This window comes from Ambystoma mexicanum, chromosome 10, assembly GCF_040938575.1.
Source record: "Ambystoma mexicanum isolate Mex_15411 chromosome 10, UKY_AmexF1_1, whole genome shotgun sequence".
NCBI lineage: Eukaryota > Metazoa > Chordata > Amphibia > Caudata > Ambystomatidae > Ambystoma > Ambystoma mexicanum.
The window spans coordinates 1511306676-1511332094 of NC_090932.1; the positions used below are offsets into that span (position 1 = coordinate 1511306676).

Below are 25419 nucleotides of genomic sequence, written 5' to 3' on the forward strand. Positions count from 1 at the left end.
TTCGGATCGAGTAAAACGGCGCTTCAGTATTTTGTGAGAAAAAAGCGATGGCATCGTCTTTGAATCTTTCCACACCGAAGACAGGCTTTAATAAATGCCTAAAATGTGGAAAGAAAATGGCCCTGACGGATCCACATAAGAACTGTCTATGGTGCCTCGGCCCCGACCACCGTACGGAAGACTGTGGTTCGTGCCAGTCGATGACCCACAAAGCCCTAAAAGAGCGTAGAGGTAAACTGGCGATGGGGAAGGGTGTTTCGAAGTCCACTTTAAAAAAGAGAGACTTGGGCGAGTCTTCGAAATCATATCATAAAAACATCATTCGAGAAGTAGATCGAGGAAGTCTTCTTCTTCGTCTTCTAAGAAGGCCAAGAAGAGACGGCATCGATCTCCCTCATTGTCATGATGCCTAACCTCGGGCATCCAGACCAAGTCCATCAACCCCAGAAGCAGGCATCATGTTACCTGGAGCAAACCCAGCAATCCCTGTTAGGGGCTATCTGGGTACAGTCCTTATGGCGCCAGGCTCATATGGAACATCAGTCCTGGCACCATAGGCGCCAGGCTCATATGTTAAAACTTACCTGATGCAGACCATGCGGCAAGGGATCCAACCATCCAAGCCCATGTGAGGCTTGAAGGGACTATTTTATCTTAGGAACTATTTTGTTACTCGGGTGTGGTTGTGGAGGAATACTTACCTGGGACTACTTTGAAGGCTATTTAAACCACGCCGAAGAGAAGCACATGCTTCGCGTTATTCTGCATCCAGCAGCGTAACGCTCACCGTGTCTGCAGTCAGCATCCAGCATCCTGCCACGCCCGCCTCGAGTCCAGAGCGCCTAGAAAGAAGGGAAAGAAGAAGAAAGGTTAGAACAAGAACTTTACTGGATGTCTTACCTGATTTCGGATTCAGCGCATCTTCGAACCAGAAACAGACTTCATTTTAAACGCGTCGCATCGCCAGCAGCAGCGCCGCGCCATACTCACCGTTTCTCGCAGCATCTCTACGATCCGGTGCTGTCTCCATCACCAGGTTGCCGCATTCCTGCACCTAAGGGGGACAAGAAAACAACAAGGTGAGCCAAGGGAACAAACAAGGACAATCTCTTGCCACCATATGCTTACCTGATTTTACCGAAGGAGGTATTATCCACCAGCACGCCAAATCTTCCTACGCTGCACCTGCAAGAAAAGAGAAAGCAGCGAGTTAAACCTTGGCATCATTTACCGGACAGTGTTACAAAACACAGGCTCTTACCTGAACGCTTTCAGCTGCCACAAGACGATCATCTTTTGGGTCTAAACTGCAAAAGAAACAAGGAATTGGACAAGAGTGATTATTCGGAAATTTTGAACTCTTTAGAACTATATACTTACGGCTTTTCGCCCGAAGGTTTGGAGCCGAGATTTGTCCAGAACTCTTCCAATACCCTCAAGCCAGTGAAGTAACTGGCCATCAACACGCCCCTGCATTCGTCGCAGGATGGAGAGCTCATCATACAAAACTATAAGGTGAGCTTTGTGAAAGGGAATGCCAGAAGTGATAAGTGGGGACGCAGTGAGGTGTTACTACTCAAATCCACAGGTGGCTAATTCCCTTTCCCCGTCTTTAGGAGACTTCTACGGGTCAAGCAGACGAAGCTAGGTGGGCCAGTCCAGTCAGTCATCTCTGCACTACGTTGGTGGAGACCGTGGCTGTCCAGTTCCGCTCGACACCCCTGTGGGTGCCAGGTGAGCGTAACACTCATCCTCTTCGACATCTTCGGAAGAGGTTATCACAAGTCCATCTAAAAATGACTCTACAAGGAAATGGGAAGCTTTTCGAGTATCCATGCTAAAAATGTTTGAGAACGCAGCCCAGACCCCCTCAAAAATAGCTAAAGAAGACCATGCTTAAGCTCACAAGAAAAGTGACGGAGGAAGGTCCAAAACAAGAAAGGCTCATAAAAAGATGTCGAACGTCATTGAGAGACTCTTCTCGATCACCTCGTAAATCAGATCCTTCGGTGCATGAATCGAAGGCAGAGGGAAACAAAATGGCATCGAAAGATCATACGCCATCGAAGTCGACATCAACGCCGTCGAAGACTTCCAAGCTCCTCGAATCGACAACTCCCTCGAAGGAAGCTATGTCGAGTTTGCGCTCGAAGACCACGAAAGCTCCTTCGACGATTTCCACGGCTTCCTCGGCTATTACATCGAGGTCGTCAAAAGTTCCTTCGATGTCGAAGGGAGTGATTAAAACTTCGGCGCCGTCGACGCCCAAACCTTTATTAAAGGAAAGTCCTGTAATGCCTGAAAAGGTTTTTCATCCTGAGAATCAACATGATTTTTTCAGGACCACGTCATCCATCTATGAGGGAGAATCATCAGAAGAAGAGGAAGTACCCTCTGCTGGTGTTAAATTTGGCACATGATCTGTCCCAGAGGAATTAATTGATCCTCAATCAAGAATTCAAGATCTGCAAGAATGTTTGCAAACAGCAAGTGGCCTGGATACTTCTCCAGAGTATGAATTTGACAAACAAGACCCATCAGAACAGGTTGATACGAGTTATAGAAGACTCGTGAGCAGAGTTACAGAATTTATGGGGTGGAGTAGGAATTCACCAGTCAGTCATGATGATGATGACATGACGGATATATTATCTGGAACACCCCAACAAGACCCCATTCTACCATTTCATATCGCACAAAGAAGGGGGTTAGTTCTGCATGGGAACATCCTGAAGCCATAGGTGCAGTGAAAAGAAAGTTTGTGGCAAAATATAGACCTTGTACATCTTATCCGGAATACCTCAGCAAACATCCAACTCCGGAAAGCTTAGTAGTACAGGCAGCCACTTCCACAAAGAATGCAGCATACCCTACAATCCCTCCAGATAGGGACGATAAAAAGGTGGATGCATGGTCTAGGAAAATCTTCACATCTGGCAGTATGGCTTTGAAGTCTACTAATGTAACCTGTACCTTGGCACGGTTCATATATACCCTGTGCGACTGCATGTCGGCGGCAGCTAAACACATCCCAGAAGGTGAAGAACGTGATGGCTTTCTAGCTATTATAAGGGATGGAAAGGAGGCTTCGGAGAATGCCTTCAATCAGGGTTGGACACAGCTGACAGTATCAGCAGGTCCATGGCGACTAGCACAGTGCTACGTAGATTTGCGTGGCTAAGAAAGTCTGGGTTTGCTCCTTATGTGCAATCCAGACTTCTTAATATGCCCTTTGATGGCTCGAGGTTGTTCGGTAGCAAGGCAGATGAAAGTTTGGAGAAGCTACAGACTTCCAAAGCGGCGGCAAAATCTCTAAGTGCCGCTATAAGACAACCTCAGCAATGCCCCTACACAGGCTCATCTTCCTGGAGGGGTCGTCCTTTTCGCTATTATTCCTCAATTGGAAGAGGAAGAGGGCAGGCCAATCAGACAGGTCAAAGAAAATTTCCTCGGACGAGGAAAAGGTGCTAGATCAGCCCCAGCAACGGCATCTGTACCATCAGCCGCTGCATCAGCTGCCGTAAAACCACTCTGAGGTTTTGATCCACAAGACCCCGGTGGGAGGCAGAATCTCACAGCAGCTAGAAGAATGGCAGGGCATTACTTCAGATGCTTGGGCACTGGAAACAGTATCCCAAGGTTACTGCCTTCCTTTTATAAAGAAACCTCAGAATCATCCTCCGGAATACAACTCTGCCAAGCATCCGCATCCGCTCCTGTTGCAGGAAGTTTTAACCCTGCTACAGAAAGGTGCAATAGAACATGTACCTGTAGCGGAGAGGAACAAGGGTTGGTATTCCCCATACTTCCTTATTCCAAAGAAAGACGGAGGACAGAGACCCATCTTGGACTTAAGAAACTTGAACAAGTTCCTAAGGAAGGACAGATTCAAGATGATCATACTTTCTCAGATCTTTCAGGCTCTCCAACTCCAGGACTGGTTAGTATCATTGGGCCTTTAGGATGCTTACCTTCATGTGCCAATCCATCTCAAGCACAGAAAGTACCTGAGGTTTGCGATTGGCAATTCTCACGATCAGTTTTGAGTTCTGCCATTCGGGTTGACCTCCGCCCCAAGAGTTTTCACCAAGTTGATGGTGGTGGTGACAGCGAGTCTCAGGAGAGGGGGGATTCATGTCTACCCCTATCTGGACGATTGGATGATCAGAGCATGTTCTCCAGAACAAGCCCTGGATCACCTGTCCAAGACTTGTCACTTCCTTCACAGACTAGGTTTTTCTCTGAATTTAAAAAAGTCAAACATGATACCATCACAGAAGCTCCAGTTTATAGGAGCAGTCCAGGATACCTGTTCGGGCAAAGCCTCGCCTCCCGAAGAGGGAGCTCACCACATTCTGCAGATGGTAATACAATTCCAGAATGCCCAGCATCTTCCGGCCTTCGATTTTCTCAGGTTGCTCGGCCTGATGGCATCCTGCATTTTTCTGGTGCCAGAAGCCAGATTGAGAATGAGATCTCTTCAATGGGCTCTCAGAACTCAATGGTCCCAATTCTCAGGGAAAATGTCAGATCTACTGCAGATCCCAGCCCATGTAGCACAGGATCTACAATGGTGGGCTTGCAAACATCATATCCTCAGAGGAGAATCTTTTTGGCAGCCATGGCTGGAGAGAACAGTAGTGACGGATGCCTCACTTATGGGGTGGGGAGCCCATATCAACGATCTGACAATCAGCGGACGTTGGTCTCCATCGGAGTCCAAGCTACACATCAATCTTTTGGAGTTGAGGGCAATCAGACTAGCGCTGAAGGCTTTCCTGCCCTCTGTGCGGGGAAAGAATGTTCTGAAAATGATGGACAACAGTGGCCATGTACTACCTCAACAAGAGAGGAGGCGTAGGATCACTACCTCCTGTGCAGAGAGGCAATTTAACTCTGGTACTGGGCAATACAAGAAGGTATCTCTCTGTCGGCAATTCATCTAGCCGGAGAGCAAAACACAACAGCGGACGCTCTGAGCAGGCAGAGCACAGTCTCTCATGAGTGGGCGATGGCTCGAGAAGTCATTCAAGAGATCTTCGCCCTTTGGGGAACCCCTCAAGTGGATCTGTTCGCGACCGTGCCAACCGGAAGTGCGAACTGTTCTGCTCAAGGGAATTTCCCCCGTGAGGAGCTCTAGGGGATGCATTTGTGGTGGAATGGGAGTTTACACTTCAGTATGCGTTTCCTCGGTATTACCCAAATTGGTCGTTTACAATTGTTCGAATGAACAATTGACCGAATTTACAGGGTCACAATTGACCTTTTCACAATTGACCGAATATATATATATATATTTCTGAGGCTTGTGGAATCTGCTTAGATCACATGCTGTGCATAGGCCGACATCTAGTGGAAGCTGCGGAGTATTACAGTTTGTTTTTCGAAAGTCGAAAATGGGCGTCGACACAGGGCGTGCCAGTAATACTATCCCTAGTGTGACGTCCACTGTACCCATGATCCCTCACGCGTCTAGGATCCCCAGATTGTTTTTTTCCGCCATTCTGGTCGGAAGCACTTCATCGGAGTTCCTTGGCTTTGCCTTATTTTCAACAAAAATTAATTCTAACTTGCCCCGTTTTGTCGCCCTTCGTCGATCAACATCTCGACGCCGAACCGGGGAGGAGATCAACGTCGAATACCGACGGATTGGGCCTTGAGGCTTCCGCCTCGGCTCGGGCCTGGGCCGCTGGCCTCGGCCCTACAAGTAGGGAGAGTGGGGGGTGGTACACTTCCACACTCGGCTATATAGATATTATATATATAGACACCTTATTACCTACATACACTTGCCCGCTGCCCACAGGTGCGTATGGAGGGTACGCCCTTTCAGTTTTGCCCCAAGTGTAATAAAAAATACCCTTGGGTAGATAAGCACGCTACGTGCAATCTTTGCCTACCCAGAGACCACCCCGAGGCGGGTTGCAAGGCCTGTAGTAGGTTTAAGCCCAAAACTCTCAAGGACCGCTCCACCAAGCGTTGGGCCCACCACGCCAAGCTAGCAGCTATGGAGGCGGAGGGTACCTTCAGCGACGGCAGCGACGCCGAACTTTCGGACGGCGAGGGCACCAAGGCGTCGAAAGACAGCCGAACGCACGTCCCCGGCCTCGGAAGGTCGTCCGTCCCGGCGACTATGGGGAAGTCCCCCGGCGACAAAAGCGTTACACATACACACGCTAAACACAAAAAATCCACCCGAGATTCGACGTCGTCGAAACCTCGGAAAGAGGCACAGAAGGAGCGGTCCGAAAGGACGTCCTCTGGGCGCTCCCGGTCGAGGTCGCCGCACGACGTCAGGCAAGCCTCCACACTTGCACATAGTGCCTCGCCCATTAACATCACGGAAGATCACTCGTCCGGAGACGAACACGACTTCCATCACCAGCCTGCACCCCAGGGAAAGGGTACACCACTTGGGAGTAAAGAGGGCCCAGTTTCGAAGGCTACTTCGAAGGACAGGGATTCCACCTCCGATTCTCGACGCCAGGCGTCGAAAGATAAGGGAAATGGCAAACACACTTCCACCCACGGGGGAGGGGGTAAACAGCAAAGGAAACAACCCTTGCAATCCTCCACAACAAAAGAACTGACTTCCCCGTTCAAGTCTTCTCAGGGCCTGTCCATAGAAAGTCCCAGCAAGGTCACCCCAAGCTCCAAACTCTGGTCATGCGAGGACATTGACAGAGTAATGTCAAGGATGTCTTCCTTGGCGAATTTTTTCGAAAGACACCCTGAACAACTCCTAGCTTTAAACCCTCAGGAAGATTCTCCCTCAGGGTCAAGGGACCCTATCCCCTCAAATAAAAGACCCCGGGTCGACACACCATTTAGGCCTTTAGACCCCATTGAGGTCCAACCCTATTCTTACCTCTTCCCTACAGACCAAGGAAACTCTTCCCTTATAGAAGGTCAGGAAATTGACACGCCAGAAGATCCTGCAGGATCAGATTATTACGGCGAAGACGAAGACGAGGATGAGCCAGAAAATAGCCCAGATATTTTCAGAATGGACTCACCAGTCGAAAGGGAAGCCCCAGTGTCTGATTCCCCAATAGATAATCAGCCCCTCCTGAATGAACTGCTCTTTCGGGCAGCTAACCACTTCCACATAGACACACAAGGTGTCCAGGAAGAAAGGGACTTTGCGGAAGAACTAATAGGGGAAAGGAAGCCAGTAGCCCAAACCATTCCCATCCTAAAATCTGTTCAACGCAGAATAGCACCATCCCTTGTCAACCCAAACCTGACAAGACCTGTAAATCCGAGAGTGGAAAAGCTGTTTAAAGCAGCCCAGTCGGACCCCCTATATATTAGAGGTCAACTTAAGCCAGATTCTCTAGTAGTAACCAACACCCGCAAAAGAGCTGGTACACCATTATCTTCCTCTGAGGCTCCCCCCGACAAAGAAAGTAAAAAACTTTATGGTTTTGGCAGGAAAGTAGCTTCCACGGCAGCCTACCAAGCCAGAATCGCGAATTCCACCACACTGTTGGCTAGCTACAACTGTCACCAGTGGGAAGAAGTGGCAGCACTAATAGATTCTGCTCCCGAACCCCTTAAAAGCCAGCTAGCTCGCATTTCTGCGGAAGGAAGGAACGTCTCAGGCTGCACTGTAAAAGCAACTCTGGACGCCGCTGACAATGCGGGTAGACTTATAGCAGAGGGGACTGTCATCAAAAGGCATGCTTGGTTGAGGCAGTCGGGATTCAAAGCAGAAACACAGGCTGCGCTCTTAGACAAACCAGTGGAAAGTGATCTCCTGTTTGGGAAGGCAGTCGAGGACGCTCTAAAAAACGCTAAGGAAGAATTCGACACCCTCAAATCCCTTGGCCAGTTAACTACCAAACCACCTAACCAAAGAGGGAATGGCAATTTTCGTCGCCCCCGCGGCCAAAATTCCAATAGAGGAAATAGCTACTCCCACACCCAGGGTACACAGTGGAACACCAGCTCACAACAGTCTACCCAGGCGTATGGTAGGGGTAGTAAAAGAGGACGTGGTAGAGGCAGAGGCAGCCCCAGTAAAGGAGGAGGCACGCCTCCACCAAAGCAGTGACGCTCAGTTCAGGGTCCCTTCCCATGCAACCCCAGTAGGGGGACGTATATCAAGTTTCACCCAGGCATGGGAAGGGATAACATCCGACAGATGGGTGCTGTCAACAGTATCCAATGGGTACTGCATAGAACTACTGCAACGTCCCCTAAACCATCCTCCAAGACAAAAAGTCCACTCTTTACAACATCAGAAGATCCTCCTCGAGGAGATCGCCATTCTGCTAGAAAAGGACGCGATAGAACTCGTCCCGGGACACCAGGTAAACAAGGGTATCTATTCAACTTACTTCCTTGTGCCAAAGAAAGATTTAACAATGCGCCCAGTTTTGGACTTACGGCCTGCCAACAAGTATGTCAAGCCCCAAAAATTCCGTATGACCACACTACAAGAGGTAATCCCACTCCTAAAAAAGGGGGATTACATGGCAACCTTGGATATGAAAGATGCCTATTTTCATATTTCCATGCTCCCGGCGCACAGAAAATACTTGCGCTTCAAGGTGGACAGTCGCCACTACCAATTCAAGGTACTGCCCTTCGGGATAGCTTCAGCACCAAGGGTATTCACCAAGGTACTGGCGGTGGCAGCTGCACACCTACGCAGGGAGGCAATCCCAGTGTACCCTTATCTGGACGACTGGCTCATAACGGGGGAAACCCCAGGAATCTGCAGGTCAAACATTCAGAGGACCATCGACCTCCTCCACGAATTAGGCTTCTCCATCAACGAGAAAAAGTCAAGTCTGGTGCCAAGCACCTCAAAACAGTTTCTAGGAGCTATCCTAGATACTCAGAAAGGATTGACCTTCCCTTCGGAAGAAAGAATTCGGAACATACTTCTGCAAATTCCGCATTATCAGTCAGGTCAACAGATAACAGTACGCAAAGCTATGCGGTTACTGGGCATGATGGCGTCATGCATTTACCTGGTCCCCCACGCGCGTCTGCGCATGCGTCCCATGCAGGAATGGTTGGCGAAACAGTGGTCTCAGGCAAGTGGTCAGTGGGACGATCTAGTGGTCGTTTCGCCAACACTCGTACAGAACCTACACTGGTGGACAAGAGAGAATCTCGCAAAGGGGAAACCCTTTTACGATCCCGAAGTACAGGCAGTGGTGACTACAGATGCATGCCTGACGGGGTGGGGAGCTCACCATCTCCACCACACAGCTCAGGGTCTCTGGTCTCACTCAGTAGCCAAGAACCACATCAATCTGCTAGAGCTTCTGGCAGTATTCCGAGCGCTGCAGGCGTTCGAGCCCCATCTACTAAACTTGTCGGTGCAGATCAGGACGGACAGCACGACAGCCATGTTCTATCTGAACAAGCAAGGAGGGACTCGTTCGCCAAATCTGTCCAAGCTTGCCCAGAAAATATGGATATGGGCACTCAGACGGAACATCTTCCTGTCATCGCAACATGTTCCAGGGGAGCTCAACTCCCTAGCGGATGCTCTAAGCAGAGACTCCCTCCCAGAAGAACACGAATGGGTCCTTCACAAAGACGTAGTAGAAGATCTCTTCTCTCAGTGGGGTTTCCCCACTATAGACCTATTCGCCACAAGCGAAAACAAACAATGCCCAGGATTTGCATCCAGGTTCCCCCAACCGGACTCCCAGGGGAATGCCCTGTGGATGAACTGGTCAGGGATGTTTGCGTACGCTTTCCCACCAACTCCTCTCATCAGGAAGGTGGTGTACAAGATGAACAAGGAATCGATGACGCTCATCCTAGTTGCTCCCATGTGGGCGAGACAACCATGGTTTCCACACCTACGCAGGATGGCGGTATGCGAGCCCATCAGACTCCCAGCCTGGTACAACCTTCTGTCCCAGCAACAAGGTCAAACAGTGCATCAGGAACCCAACTCTATGAACCTAGCAGCATGGCTCCTGAAGTCATAGAGTTTGGACATCTCAAATTACCACAGAGGTGTATGGACATTCTAAAAGAGTCCAGGAAACCAAACACAAGGCACTGTTACTTTGACAAGTGGAAAAGATTCGTTATCTGGTGCCAGAGTAAACAAATCAACCCGGTTGATTGCACTCCTTCCAACGTTGTAACATACATGCTCCACCTGCTGGATGCAGGGTTGGTTTTTAACTCTCTGAAAGTACACCTGGCAGCCCTCTCAGCCTACACCACATCCCATAACAAGGTTTCGTGGTGGAAAGTACCAGTGGTTAAAGCCTTCATGGAAGGAGTAAAGAGACTTCACCCTCCTATCTCGAACCCACCACCAGGATGGGATCTCAATGTGGTGCTATCTAAGCTCATGGGCCCCCCCTTCGAACCCATGCATAAAAGTAGTCTCAAACACCTGACTTATAAAACGGCCTTCTTAGTAGCCATTACCTCCATAAGAAGGGTCAGTGAAATTCAGGCTCTGTCAGTGCAGGATCCTTTCTTTACTATCCACAAGGACAAACTGGTTTTACGCACACACCCTAGGTTCTCACCAAAATTCATATCCAAGTTCCACGTAAACCAGTCCATCGAGCTTCCGGCTTTCTTCCAAAACCCACAAAGCTCGGCTGAGGTGAAACTACACACCCTAGATGTGCGTAGGGCGGTCCTATACTATGTAAATAAAACCAGACCGCTAAGGAAAACAGATCAACTGTTTGTCTCCGTAGCTACAGGCAGAGAGGGAGATCGCGTCTCTAAGGGCGCCATCTCAAAGTGGATTATCAACTGTATACAGCTGTGTTACTCTCTTGCTGAAAAGACTCTGCCTTTTACGCCAAGGGCCCACTCTACTAGAGGCATTGGGGCCACTCTGGCTTTCATTGCAAATGTTCCCCTCGACACCATTTGCAAAGCGGCTACTTGGAGCTCTATTCACACTTTTACTCAGCATTACTGCATTGACACTCATTCCAAGGCAGATACACAAGTGGGACAAGCGGTTCTAAGACACCTGTTTGCTCATGACCCTTCTCACATCCCACCTCCTTCTTCTGGTACTGCTCGCTAATCTATGCACAGCATGTGATCTAAGCAGATTCCACAAGCCTCAGAAGGGATACATTACTCACCGTAATCGTATTTCTGATGCTTGTATCTGCTTAGATTCACATGCGACCCACCCTTCCTCCCCTCCGAGAGAAGGCGCATGGTTGCTAGTAGTCTTACCTTTCTTTCTATCTGCTTGGAATATCTGTACTCACGCTACTCCTCATGCTACCTCATGTCAGGAAAAACACAATCTGGGGATCCTAGACGCGTGAGGGATCATGGGTACAGTGGACGTCACACTAGGGATAGTATTACTGGCACGCCCTGTGTCGACGCCCATTTTCGACTTTCGAAAAACAAACTGTAATACTCCGCAGCTTCCACTAGATGTCGGCCTATGCACAGCATGTGAATCTAAGCAGATACAAGCATCAGAAATACGATTACGGTGAGTAATGTATCCCATATATATATATATATATATATATATATATATATATATATATATATATATATATATATATATATATATATATATATATATATAGGTTTTTGGGGGGTTTGGCGTTGGGTGGGGGGTTGTGGGGGGTTCCCCCCCACATATATGGTACAATTGACCCTCACAATTCGGTCAATTGTGAAAAGGTCAATTGTCGTTCGAGCAGTTGTAAAACGATCAATTCGTATACAACCGTTTCCTCCAATCCCTGTGATCCCTCAAGTAATCAGGAGGTTGAGGAAGTTTGGGAAAACCATGATCCTAATTGCCCCGGATTGGGCCAGGAGAACCCGGATCTTCTCGACATGTCCATCTGCCCTCCAATACATCTTCCAAGAAGAGAGGATCTTCTCTCGCGACAGGAAGGTCATGTTCTCCATCTGGAGGTCAACACACTCAGCCTTCACGCATGGCTTCTGAAAGGCTGAGATATGGGATCTTCCGGATGACGTGATGGAGATTTTGCTTTCAGCTAGAAGGCCAGCAACCAAATCTCTGTATCAGTGTCGTTGGAACAAGTTCAGTAGCTGGTGCAGAGAAAAGAATGTGGACACATTTCAATGTAATATCCCCACAATTTTATATTTTCTGTTACATTTAGCCAATCTGGGGCTCCTGGTTGGGACGATAAAGGGATACTTAGCAGCGCTATCCATCTTAAAGCGCTCTTCCGAAGAAGAATCTTATTTTAAAATACCCTTGATAATTCAATTCCTAAAAGGTTTAAATAATGTTTTTCCCCCCCAATACCTTTCCAGGTTCCAGTGTGGGATCTAAACTTAGTTCTAAAATTTCTCACATGTGTTCCATTTGAGCCTTTACATTCTTGCCCACTAAGGCTCCTTACGTTGAAATCAATACTCCTTGTAGCATTGACATCATCCCGCAGGGTAAGTGAATTGCAGGCGCTTTTGAGCGTTCCTCACACCATCTTTTATAAGGACAAAGTAGTTCTTAGGGTTAAACCTTTTTTGCCAAAGATTGTTTCGGACTTTCATCTGTCACAGAAAATAACTTTACCTACGTTTTACCCTCCTCCTCATGCAAGCAAGGAAGAGGAGCAACTTCATAGACTAGATCCCAGGAGAGCTCTTAGTTTTTACATCTCAAGATTTGCACAAATTCGTCAGTGTGATCAACTTTTCGTGGGATACACTGGACGTAAACTGGGCCTTCCGGTAACAAAACAAACATTATCCAGATGGATAATTGTAGCCATAACAGAATGTTACAGATTAGCAGTAAAAGAACCACCTGATGGACTAAGAGCTCATTCGACCAGGGGCATGGCAACTTCAACAGCACTGAAAAGGGGTGCCCTGTGCAAGATATTTGTGCAGCAGCCACATGGTCGTCTATGCACACCTTTATAAAACATTATGCATTGGACTCAACTTCTTCTCAAGGAGGTCTGTTTCCGAAATCTGTACTACATTCTGTACATGATTAGAAAAAGATACTGTACTCCCACCTCCAATACAAAACTGCTTTGGGAGTCTATCAGCTTTCACAGGCAAGTGCATGACCTTATATGGGATTTCCTGACCTGGCAAGGCAGGAAGAAAGGCAAACAACAATATGGCCAGAGAACAAGCAAAATTCTTGTGGACGCAGCTGTTTTAGGGCACTAGCCATGTTTAGTAGCCATACACGGAAAATGCAAATTTGCACACTAGAATTAACACAAAAATTGTAAAAACTATTTGCCTGCTCCAGCTTGTCTTTAGGCACATATATGCAATATTAAAAAGTTACGAAAATATATCAGATGAAAGGGAAACATAGTTTCCCAGTATTGATAGCCTGAAGGTCTGATAGTCTCCCTCAAAAAGTCAGAACAGTGTAAAAAAACTATGCAAAAAGATATGGGGTCCATAGAAACTGTGGAGGGATAGTTGCCTAAAGGGAAATATTTCCTAACACTGATCTTCTATTGCATAACAAAATGATCAGTACTGTATTAAGTAAAATATTTGAACAAAAAAAGATCAGCCCTTAAACCTTTGACCTCCATTATGATGTGTATATGTCAGAAAATAATGGTTCAGTTTAGCGTCCTAAATTGGGAAAGTGGAGGTGCTCTGCGTCATCACCCAAATCCCAGAGACCATAGCCGAAAACATTTATTTAGGCCGCGGAAGTCTGGTCCTTAACGTGGCAGTCCTAGTTAATAAATGTATGCTTATTTTAATGGCACTGCAATGCCGTCCATTGTTACCGCTCATTGTATTCTTTATAACTTTAAACTTTAAGATGCTCTTGCGTATTTTAAGTGTAATGTTGGATGTCTTTTCTTCTAGCGCCTTCGTCCATCGTTGTGGTAGAACAGCAAGAATCGGCCATCAAGGCAGTGCCCTTGTTTTTTTGCTTCCCATGGAAGAATCCTACGTCAGTTTCCTTTCAATCAACCAAAAAGTAAGTCATTGTTCAATAAAGTGCATGTGGTTTTGAAGCAATTGATTCCATAGATTTCGTGCCTTCACCTCTTGGCACCGTCACAAATGGGTTTATAGAGTGGATTCAGCCTTTGCTTTGACAGCACTTGGCACTTCACGTAATGTGTTTTGTATTCATTAATGTGGGCTGCAATATCAGACTCTGTGTCCTGTGCCTGACCAGGACTTTGAATTCAGTATAAAAGAGACTTGTTAGAATACTAATATGTTGCGCTTCCACTTTCGTGGAGATGCTGTTGCCAAAAGATAACAATATTCAATGTTTACTTTTTTACCTCCAAATTTTATTTAGATTTACTTCATTGTGTAACGGACTTCAAATTGAATTGCCTTCATTCAATTTGTATTTATACTTCATTAATTCACTTGTTTAAATTTTAATTAATGTCATTCAAAATGTTCTTTGGCTTCCCAAAGTGCATTAGGGTTTACTTATATTCCTAAATTTGCTTGTTTTGCTCCTTTTGATAAAACTTGTTGTGCTCAACCTTGCTCCAATTTGAATTGGCTTCATTCAAAATGTCTTTTGGTTTCCCAAAGTCCTTCAATTATTCTTAAGTTTTGTTAATGTTCAACCTTGCTGATATTCATAAATGTACTTAACCATTTTTGTTAGAAAGGAGAAATTATGCTCCCCGTTCAGAATGTTCTTTGGCTTCCCATATTCCTTCAAATGTTCTTGGGTTCTGTTTGTATTCAGCCTTGCTGTTATTCATGAATTTGCTTAATTGCTCCTTTAAAACAAAAATTGTTTTGCTCCCAGACACGTGTTTCCCCGTTTTTCCATATGACGGTCCTTCAGGAGGTGCAAAGTTTCACTTATTGTTAGATCATTCTAAGAAGGATTTGCTTCTTGTGTTACTCTGTCCATTTGTGGAGTGGCTTCCACTTGTTATTAAGTTGTTTTTGAGTAGTCAGGTTTTGTTGCCTTGTGTTACTCGCAATCTACTTATAAAAAAACCTCCGCTCTTTTCGGGCTTTGTGGAGTGGCTTCAGTTGTTTTTTGATTAGTCCTAAAAATTGGGACAAACCAGAAACACATTCATTTAGATGTTGTCTGATACTATATGTGCAATTTATCTTGGTATAAAATGTACTTACTTACAGGCATTGTTGCCTTGTGTTACTCACAATCTACTTATGAAAAGACTTCTGCTCTTTTCGGGCTCTGGTGTGATAAATTTGGAGATGTGTGGAGATACGTAGTTTCTCAAAGAAAGTGGTACAGTTCTTGATCCGTGTATAAACCTGAATAGCTGGTGTCCATAGTGCATATCCAATATGCTTCACGTTTTCTCTGTATCCTCTTGATGCTAATGTTACCTTTTCTATTCCAAAGAATTTCAGTTGTGGCAATTGGACTATGCTATAGCATTTATGAAAATGAAATGCTAATGGTGATCTCGGGTCTTGGTTGGTTATTGCTCTAATGTGTTCTCCAATGCGCGTTTTCAATATCCTGACAGTACTTCCTACATATAGTTGATTGCAAATACATTTGATCCCACATACATGTTTGCTTTTGCAATTTATTAGATCTTGTATACTTCTGTGCCATTTGTTTTTTGTATGCTTTTCTTTGCATTGTCTGAAAATGTACACATTAGGCAGTGTCCACATTTGTAATTTTCTTGTACAGGCGGTTGCTACCACATCGTTGTAGAGCCAATTTGTTGGCGCTGCTATTGGTGAAATTGTGATCAGCTTAGCATTTCTTTTAGATTTTCCGTTTTGCAGAAAGTGATACTTGGTTGGTCTTCCAATGTGTTGCAAATCAGTGTCAACTTTTAGTATGTTCCAATTTTTCTTTAATACTTGTTTTATTACATGGTTGTTTGTGCTGTATGTCGTTTAAATCTTGCTTTATCCGGCTCTTCTGATTTTTGTAACTTTGGTTTATTTTGTAAAAGATCTTCTCTTGTCCTTGTTTTGGTTTTTTGTTAAGTGTTTCTGGCTATATCTTCTCTGTTTTAATTTGTTTACTGTATTTCTGACATGTTTTTCGAATTCTTCCTGTGTTGTACAGTTTCTTTTCACCCTTAACATTTCTCCATATGGTATATTTTGGATAACATGAACCGGGTGCTTGAAGCATGTAATATGCTGTTGACCTCTGTTGGTTTAATGAATAAGGTGGTATGAATGGTGTTATTTTTTATATAAAGATGAAGATCCAGAAAGTCTATTTCTGATTGGTTCTGTTGTATCATTAATTGTAGATTGAATTTGTTATTGTTGAGAAAACTATGGTATTCCATTAATTGTTGTTCTGTTCCATTCCATATCATTATGATGTTGTCTATGTATCGACCCCAGTAGACCACTTTGTTTTGACTGGGAAATGCTATATGCTGCCACACATGCTCTAACTCATAATGTCCCATATATAAGTTGCCATAGAATGGTGAGAAACGTAGCGCCTATAGCGGTTCCTTGTATTTGTTTGTAGAGCTGTTTGTTAAAGGTGAAGATATTGTTTCTCAAAGTATAGTTGAGCATTTCCAGAATCATCAGGTGTTGTTGAAAAAATGACATTGAGCTCATTTTTAGAAAATAGTTGGTTGCGAGTAGTCCTTTTTCATGAAGGATGCTGGTGTACAGAACGGAGACATCTAATGTTACCAGCCAATAATTTGGTTCCCATTCAGTTGTTTCCAGTTGTAGAATTATATGCTTGGTGTCTTTGATGAAGGGAGATAATCTAGCTGCCAATTGTTGTGTCTATCAATGTATTCTGATATTCTTTCTGTCAACGATTCTATACCATTAATTATGTGTCGACTTTGGGGCAGATCTGTAAATTGTTTATACATTTTTGGTATAAAATAGATAGTTGATGTGATTGGAGAGGAGATATGCAAAGGTGTTCTTCTGTAAGCAATTCATTCTTTCCAAAATGTGCTCATCAAATGCCAATCTTCTTGAAGTTGAGGTGTAGGAGTGTGGTTAAGTCTTTGGTAACATTGGGTATTGTTTAGGTGTTCTGTTGCTATTTTAATATAGTCTTCTGTTTTTAGCAACACTATATTTCCTCCCTTCTCTGCAATTTTGACTATTATATTTGGTTCAGCTTTAAGTTTCAGTAGAGCTTGTTTCTGTTGGAGATACAGATTGTGCCGAATTTATTTTTGGCACCTTTCAAATAGATTTCTCTTAGATTTAGTTGTGTTGCCTTGAAGAATATATCTATAGCATTCTCTGCTCCTAAAAAAGGGACACATTTTGATTTTGGTTTAAGAGTGGTTTCTTGTGAGAGTCCCAAACACGTCTTGTTCTTCAGCAAATGTTTGCATGCTATGAATATCTTGTGGCTCTGATAGATTTAAGAAATCCACCGTACTTTCTATGTAGGTCACCGATAATTCTGATGGAGGTATTCCACTAGATGATTGTATTTTAACTGTTGAATTGAGAAAATATTTCACGAGCTTCAATTTCCTGCAGAAATGGTAAAGATCTACTGTCGTTTTGAAATAATCAAAGTAGTTGGGCAAAAAGTTAGGCCTTTATTTAGAGCTGTGGTTAGATGAGGTGAAAGATCAGATTGTGTTTAATTTACCACTAAGTTTTTCGTTATGGGAGTTAATTCTTGGATCTCAGTTTCACGCCTATATTTGTCTCCTTGGTTTGGGTTTGCTGCCTTGTCCCCTTCTGCCCATCCTAGTCCTCCTTGGTTTTGAGTTGGTGCAATGTATTTCCCCAATTTTGACTTGCTCCTGAGTTGTTGCGCATTTGTTTGTACTGTAAAGATTCTTCTAAAAAAGAGGAGGTGGTGTTACGCGCACCTGGCTCCCACAGGGGCGTCTGTCGGACCCGAACAGCTGCGGTCTCCACCCACGTGATGCGTAGTGCAGCGATGACTGACTGGATCTGCCCTCCTAATCCTGTCTGCTTAACCAGTAGAAATATTCTCCTGCAAGTGGAGAGATGGATTTAGCCACTTGTGGATTCAAGTGATGGCACCCCCACAGTCCTCCCCAACTAATCCCCTCCGAAATGCCCTCACAGCAATCTCACCTTACATTCTTGAAAGAAGAGCTCTCCATCCTGCATGGATTTGCAGGGGCGCGTCGATTCCAGTTACTTCACTGGTTTGAAGGCCCGGGAGAGTTCCGGAGAGTATTGACTCTGAGGTTCCTGGTGAGGACCAGTAAGTATTAAGTACATAGAGTTCAATATGTCCTATGTTCACTCTTGTTCCCCCCCTTCCTTTCTTGTCTTGCAGCTGGCTTGTGAAAAGATGCTCTTGTGCAGCTGATGGCGCTCAGGAGTCTGTATTACCCGGCGCTGTCCGGTAAATGTTGCACGAAGAAAACGTGTTGTTTTGTCTCTCTTTACATATGCGGCACGTGAAAATATGGAGAGTCACAAAAGGATGCCTCCGGTGGTAAATCAGGTAAGTCTATGGTGGTAAGAATTATATTTGTTGGTTCCCTCAGCTCACCTTGTGGTTTTCTTTAGTCTTCTAGGGGCCGAATTTCGGCGAAGAAATGATGGAGGCAGCGCCGATCCTGAAGGATGTTGTGAAAACTGGTGAGTATGGCGCTGCGCTGCAGCTGGAGGTGCGGCGCGTGCAGAAAATGTGTTCTGTACAGGTCCGGAGACAAGATGGATCCAGAATCAGATGTGGAATAGAAATAAGTTTGTTTTCTAACCCTGTCCCTTTCTTTGCTCTTTGTTTTAGGAGCTCCGGATTCAAGGCAGGCGTGGCAAAAGAATGGATGCAGGCTGCAGGCACGGTGAGTGTTACGCTGCTGGATGCAGAATAACGCGAAGCATGTGTTGCTGGTCGGGCGTGGTTTAAATAGCCTCAAAAGTAGTCCCAGGTAAGAAGTCCCTACAACCACACCTGAGTAAAAAATAGTCCCTGTAGAAAAATAGTCCCCTTCAGGCTTCATGTTGGATTGGAGTCATTTGCAGCATGGTCTGCCTGTGGTAAGTAATGACTATGAGCCTGGCGCTTAAGGCGCCAGGACTGAACCCAGATAGCCCCTAGCCGGGGCTGCTAAGGTTTTACTAAATGTCTAGATGCCTGCTTCCGGGGCTGATGGGCTTGGTCCGGATGCCTGGGGGTAGGCATCATGACAGCACTGCCCCCCCCCAAAAGCCCCATCCTAAAGTTGTTCTCCCCTGGGCCCTGGTTTGTCTGGGAAGTTCCGATGGAATCTTTTCACCAACTGAGGTGCATGGACGTGGTCACTAGGTTCCCATGACCTTTCTTGTGGTCCATAGCCCTTCCAATCGATTAAATAAAAAAGTTTTGATTTGACCATCTTGGAGTCCAGAATATTTTCTACCTCGAATTCAGGTTCTCCATCTATCAAGATGGGGTTGGGTGGTTTGGTTAATCTTGTTCCTGGTTGAACTGGTTTTAAAAGTGAAACATGAAAGACAGGATGAATGCGCATATTAGAGGGTAATTCCAATTTGACGGCTACCGGGTTGGTAATGGCCTTAATAGTGTAAGGTCCCAAATATCTAGGGTTAAAAGTCTGAGTTCCCTTCAGAGGTATGTGTTTTGTAGCCAGCCAAACTTGATCCCCAATCTGGTATTGTGGAGTTTCACTTCTATGTTGATCAGCATTTTTCTTATATTTCTCTTTTGCTTGTTTCAAATATTCTGTTGCCTCTTTAAAGGCTTGTGTAATAGTAGAATGCAAATGACTAACTGCAGGCATTTTTAAATGCTGAGGCGAATCTAGTTCTGAGGTTCGAGGGTGATGACCATATATGGTATAAAAGGGGCTTTGTCCGGTTCCTGAATGTACAGAGTTATTGTATGCATCGTCGGAAATCCATAAAATATCTTTCCAATTACTTTCGGTCTGGTGTAGCATGCAACGCAGTTACTGTTCAAGGGTCTGTTTGGTCCTCTCCGTCTGACCATCGGTCTGGGGATGGTGACTGGTTGATAACCTCACGTTGATTTGCGCCAGTTGACAACATTTCTTCCAAAAATGTGAAATGAATTGCCTACCTTGGTCAGAGACCAATACGGAAGGAAATCCGTGTATTCGAACAATGTTTTCGAGGAACGCCTTGGCCAGAATTGAAGCAGAAGGTAATCCCTTTAGAGGAAGAAAGTGGGCCATCTTGGAAAAAAGATCCACAATAACTAGAATGGTGTTAAATCCATTACATGGAGGTAGATCTGTAATAAAGTCTAACAATAAGGTGTGCCATGGTGTAGGTGGAATATCCAAAGGTTGTAAGAGGCCAGCTGGTTTTTTCTTCTGACTTTTGTTTTGGGCGCAAATGCCACAAGACATTACAAATGACTTACGTCTTTTCGCCAGGTGGGCCACCAGAATTGTTTCTTAATTTTAGCTTCGGTTTTTGCGATACCTGGGTGTCCTTCCATCAGGGTGTCATGATAATTGGAGATGACTAGTTCTTGTAGTTCCTTGTGTGGTAGAAATAGTCGCCCTTGATAATAAGGTAGGTCATTGATGACTGAGTAGTCGGGGCCTTTCTTCACCCAGTCCTGCAGGGCTGTTGGATCAAAGAGTTGTTGGATCTTTACTTGAATATCCTCTAGTGTCTGTAGAGTGGTTATGCCAAGAATTCTTTGTTCTGAAATTATAGGCACCGGTTCCGGGTTCGCATATGCTTTTCCCATCCCTATTCGGGATAAGGCATCTGCCTTGCCATTTTTACAACCTGGTCGATAAGTGATCACGAAATCGAACTCGGCAAAAAACAATGCCCATCGAAGTTAACGCAACGATTGGGCCTTTGCTGTTTTTAAATACTGCAAGTTCCGATGATCAGTGATTACCTTAATGGTATGCCTGGCACCGAGAAGATAATGCCGCCAAGCCTTGAAGGCGGATTTGATGGCTAATAATTCTTTATCGGTAACTGCATAGTTTAACTCGGGTGCCGAGAACTTTCTGGACCAAAATGCTACTGGGTGAAGTTGACCGGTTTCAGGATCCTTCTGGGACAGGACAGCTCCCATGGCTAAACTGGATGTATCAGTTTCAACTATGTATGGAAGTTTGGGGCGTGGATGCTTGAAGACAGGTGCAGACGTGAATTTCACTTTCAGCTCTTGGAAGGCCTTTTCAGCTTCTTCGGTCCACAAGAAGCGTTTGTTTTTTCACAAAAGTGCTGTGATAGGGTGTACAACATGTGAGAAATCCGGAATGAATCTGCAGTAGAAATTACCAAATCCGAGCATGCTTTGTACCCCTTTAACTGAACTGGGTGATGGCCACTTGAGGATTGCGTCCACCTTTCGAGAGTCCATTCAGACTCCTTTTGGAGTCAGGATAAATCCAAGGAATTCAACTTCCGTTGAATGAAAAACGCATTTTTCCAATTTTGCATATAACTTGTGCTGGCGTTTTTTCTCAAGGACTGCACAAACGTGCTTCACATGGTCTGATTCTGAAGAGGAGTACACTAGAATATCGTCTATGTATTCAACAACACAGACGTCAATGAGTTCACGAAGGACATCGTTCATAAAATACTGGAAGGCTGCTGGTGCATTGCACAACCCGAAAGGCATCACCTGGTATTCGAATAACCCGTACTTAGTGCGAAAAGCAGTCTTCCATTCGTCGCCTTTCTTTACACGTACCAGATGATATGCCCCTCGGAGATCTAATTTAGTGTAGATGCAAGCGTCCTTTACTTGGTCTAGTAATTCGGGGATCAGAGGCAATGGGTATCGGTTCTTAACCGTGATCTGATTTAATGCGCGGTAGTCTATGCACGTTCTGAGGTCGCCTTCCTTTTTAGGCACGAAGAACAAAGCTGAAGATGCAGGGGACTTGGATGGACGAATGAAGCCATTAGCAAGGTATTGGTCCAAGTATTGTCGTAGGTGAAGGTTTTCGGGTTCCGTAAGGGCATAGATCCTACTACATGGAGGTTGTGCACCGGGTATGAGATCGATTTGACAATCGTATGATCTGTGAGGTGGTAGGGTGTTTGCCTGTTCCTTTTGGAAAACATCCTGGAATTCGATTCCTGAGGTAACTGCACGACTGAAGTAGCGACTGTGGCCAGGCCTTGGTTCAAGGGTTTTTTTGGGTAACAAGTATGTGCACAATCCGGGAAGGTTATTCTCTTCTCTCGCCAATCAATACAAGGATTATGTGTTTCCAACCAAGGTATCCCCAGTATTATTTGGAACTGCGGGGCTTTGATTAAATCAAACACAATAGTCTCTCAATGCCCATCCTGACCCAATAGTGTCATCTCTGTGGTGGAATGAGTTACAGGCCCAGAGGCAATTTCAGTTCCATCGACTGTGGTGATGACATCCGAAGAGGTCTTTTTGCAGAGAGATTGATTCATCCTAGAAGCCAACTCGTGGTCCACATAGTTTCCTATGGCCCCGCTATCAATGTATGCCCTCACTGCGTGCATACGTGATGGCTGCCTTGGATCCATAAAGAACATTGGTATGATGAAGTGCAAGGTCCGAGTATCCTTCTTCAAGCTCGGCAAGCGGACCTCTACACTTGTCTGGCGTGGTCGTTTCCTGAATCAGGCTCTGTTTGATTTTTATCAGAAACTCCGACTACTTTTTTAGATGTTTTTATAGGGCAATCCCGTAGAAAATGTCCTGAGGCCCCACAGTACAGACACAATTGAATCTGCCGTCTTCTTTCTCTTTCCTTTTGAGTTAAGTGTCCCTTGAACCCCCCCCCGATCTGCATCGGTTCTGATACATCTGTTCCTTTGAGGGTAACATTGGGTTTAACCAATACCCGATTCTCGAACTTAGCTCGATCAGCCTTTCTATTCTGAAGTCGGTGTTCTAACTCGACCACTAAGTCCATATATTCTGCGCAATCCTGAGGTGGGTTCACAACTTGGGCCAAAACGTCTTTGAGTTCACCCCGAAGTCCACGATGAAATAATGTAATTCGTTTTACCTCTGGCCATCCGGTTTCCACCACAAACCTATTGAAAGTGGAGATCTAGGTTAGTAGATCCTGGTTACCTTGTCGTAATGATAAAAGTTTGTTATCCAAGGCCTGTCCCTGTGAATGTCTGGCAAATAGTCTTTCCATGCTCAATTGAAAACCTTGAAAATCCCGAAGAAGAGGGTCATCCTGGTTAACTAATGGAATTGACCAATCCGGTGCGCTGCCACTAAGATATGATAGTACAAAGGCTACTTTGGTTTGGTCGTTCGGAAAAGCTCCAGGTCTGCATAAAAAATGCAAGCGGCATTGGTTCATAAACACGGCAAACTTTTTTGGGTCCCCAGCAAAACGTTCGGGTGGAGCTAAAGGAATGCTCCATGGTAGAACCACTTGCACAGGATTGCTCGATGAAACTGGAGTTGGATTCCCCCCGAGTCCAGGTAATGGCGTTTGTCAAGCTTGGTTTTGCAGTAATTGTCTAGCAAGATCATCAGTGCGCTCCTTTGACACAATCAGTTCACTCCTGAGGGCATTAGTCTCTTGGCGCGCGGAGTGCACTCTGCCCTAAGTTCCCCTAACAATAGGGCTAGTTGGTCGGTTTCTGAGGTTTCCATAACGCCCGGGTGGGGATTTGTAGATAGGCTTTGCGTTCTGTTACGCTCACCTGGCTCCCACAGGGGCGTCGGTCGGACCCAGACAGCTGCGGTCTCCACCCACGTGATGCGTAGTGCAGCGATGACTGACTGGATCTGCCCTCCTAATCTTGTCTGCTTAACCAGTAGAAACATTCTCCTGCAGGTGGAGAGATGGATTTAGCCACTTGTGGATTCAGTGATGGCACCCCCACAGTCCTCCCCAACTAATCACCTCCGAAATGGCCTCACAGCAATCTCACCTTATATTCTTGAAAGATGAGCTCTCCATCCTGCATGGATTTGCAGGGGCGCGTCGATTCCAGTTACTTCGCTGATTTGAAGGCTCGGGAGAGTTCCGCAGAGTATTGACTGTGAGGTTCCTGGTGAGGACCAGTAAGGATTAAGTTCATAGAGTTCAATATGTCCGATGTTCACTCTTGTACCCCCCCTTCCTTTCTTGTCTTGCAGCTGGTGGTCTGCAAAAGGTGCTCTTGTGGCAGCTGGTGGCGCTCAAGTCTGTATTACCCGGCGCTGTCCGGTAAATGTTGCACGAGGAAAACGTGTTGTTTTGTCTCTCTTTACAGATGCGGCACGTGAAAATATGGAGAGTCACAAAAGGATGCCTCCGGTGGTAAATCAGGTAAGTCTATGGTGGTAAGAATTATATTTGTTGGTTCCCTCGGCTCACCTTGTGGTTTTCTTTTGTCTCCTAGGTGCCGAAGTTCAGCAAAGAAATGATGGAGGCAGCGCCGACACAAAGGATGCTGTGAAGACCGGTGAGTATGGCGCGGCGCTGCTGCTGGAGGTGCGGCGTGTGCAGAAAAGATGTTCTTTACAGGTCCGGAGACAAGATGGATCCAGAATCAGGTGTGGAATAGAAATAAGTTTGTTTTCTAACCTTGTCCCTTTCTTTCCTCTTTGTTTTAGGAGCTTCGGATTCGAGGCGGGCGTGGCAGAAGACTGGTTGCAGGCTGCAGGCACGGTGAGTGTTACGCTGCTGGATGTAGAATAACGCGAAGCGTGTGTTGCTGGTCGGGCGTGGTTTAAATAGCCTCAAAAGTAGTCCCAGTTAAGAAGTCCCTAGAACCACACCCGAGTAAAAAATAGTCCCTGTAGAAAAATAGTTCCTTTCAGGCTTCATGTTGGATTGGAGTCATTTGCAGCATGGTCTGCCTAAGGTAAGTAATGACTATGAGCCTGGCGCCTTAGGCGCCTGGACTGATTCCTACTATGAGCCTGGCGCCCAAGGCGCCAGGACTGAACCCAGATAGCCCCTAGCCGGGGCTGCTGAGGTTTTATTAAATGTCTAGATGCCTGCTCCGGGGGCTGATGGGCTTGGTCCGGATGCCTGGGGGCAGGCATCATGACAGCTGGTAGATGTGTCGGGGCCATTCCTTTGTCTGTTAGATTTTTGTCTATTGATACTTGTGGTGTGGCATCTTGTTCAATATCACTTACTGAATCAGTATCCCAGGATTGCAGTGTTATTTGTTGAGGTTGAGAGCCTGTAGGTTGACGAGGTATTGTTGGTTAAAAGGTTTTTTTGCCCAATGTTTTATGAATTGTGTAAACCCTAATGCACATGGGAAGCCAAAGAACATTTTTAATTAAATTAATTCAAATTGAAACAACCGTCACAAATGGGACATGATCCGAAATGAGATTAAAACAAAAAGTGTTTTTTTTATGGTTCTTTGTGAAATAAATGTCTACGGAATATTTTTTTTAAAAATTGTTTCATAATAACTAAAGGCCATTTTCAACATAATTCAACGGGAATCCTCCCTGTGATTGTACTAACTAACAAAGGAGAACAGAAGATGTGCTTTGAGTAACCCTCCCCCTAAATACAAGAATACAGCTTGTGCCTGGATTCCCCAATACTTTTTCTGGGAGACACAAAGTAGATGACGTCACTGGTTTCG

At 45.4% G+C, this 25419-nt stretch overlaps 1 protein-coding gene across 1 annotated transcript in view; it reads left to right on the forward strand.

The window, feature by feature from the left end:
• Positions 1-25419, forward strand: part of DDX55 (DEAD-box helicase 55) — a 345960-nt gene that overhangs the window by 212251 nt on the left and 108290 nt on the right. The window contains exon 11 of the mRNA XM_069619685.1: positions 13816-13930. Coding sequence (XP_069475786.1) covers positions 13816-13930 — 115 coding nt within the window. The remainder of the gene's footprint in view (positions 1-13815; positions 13931-25419) is intronic.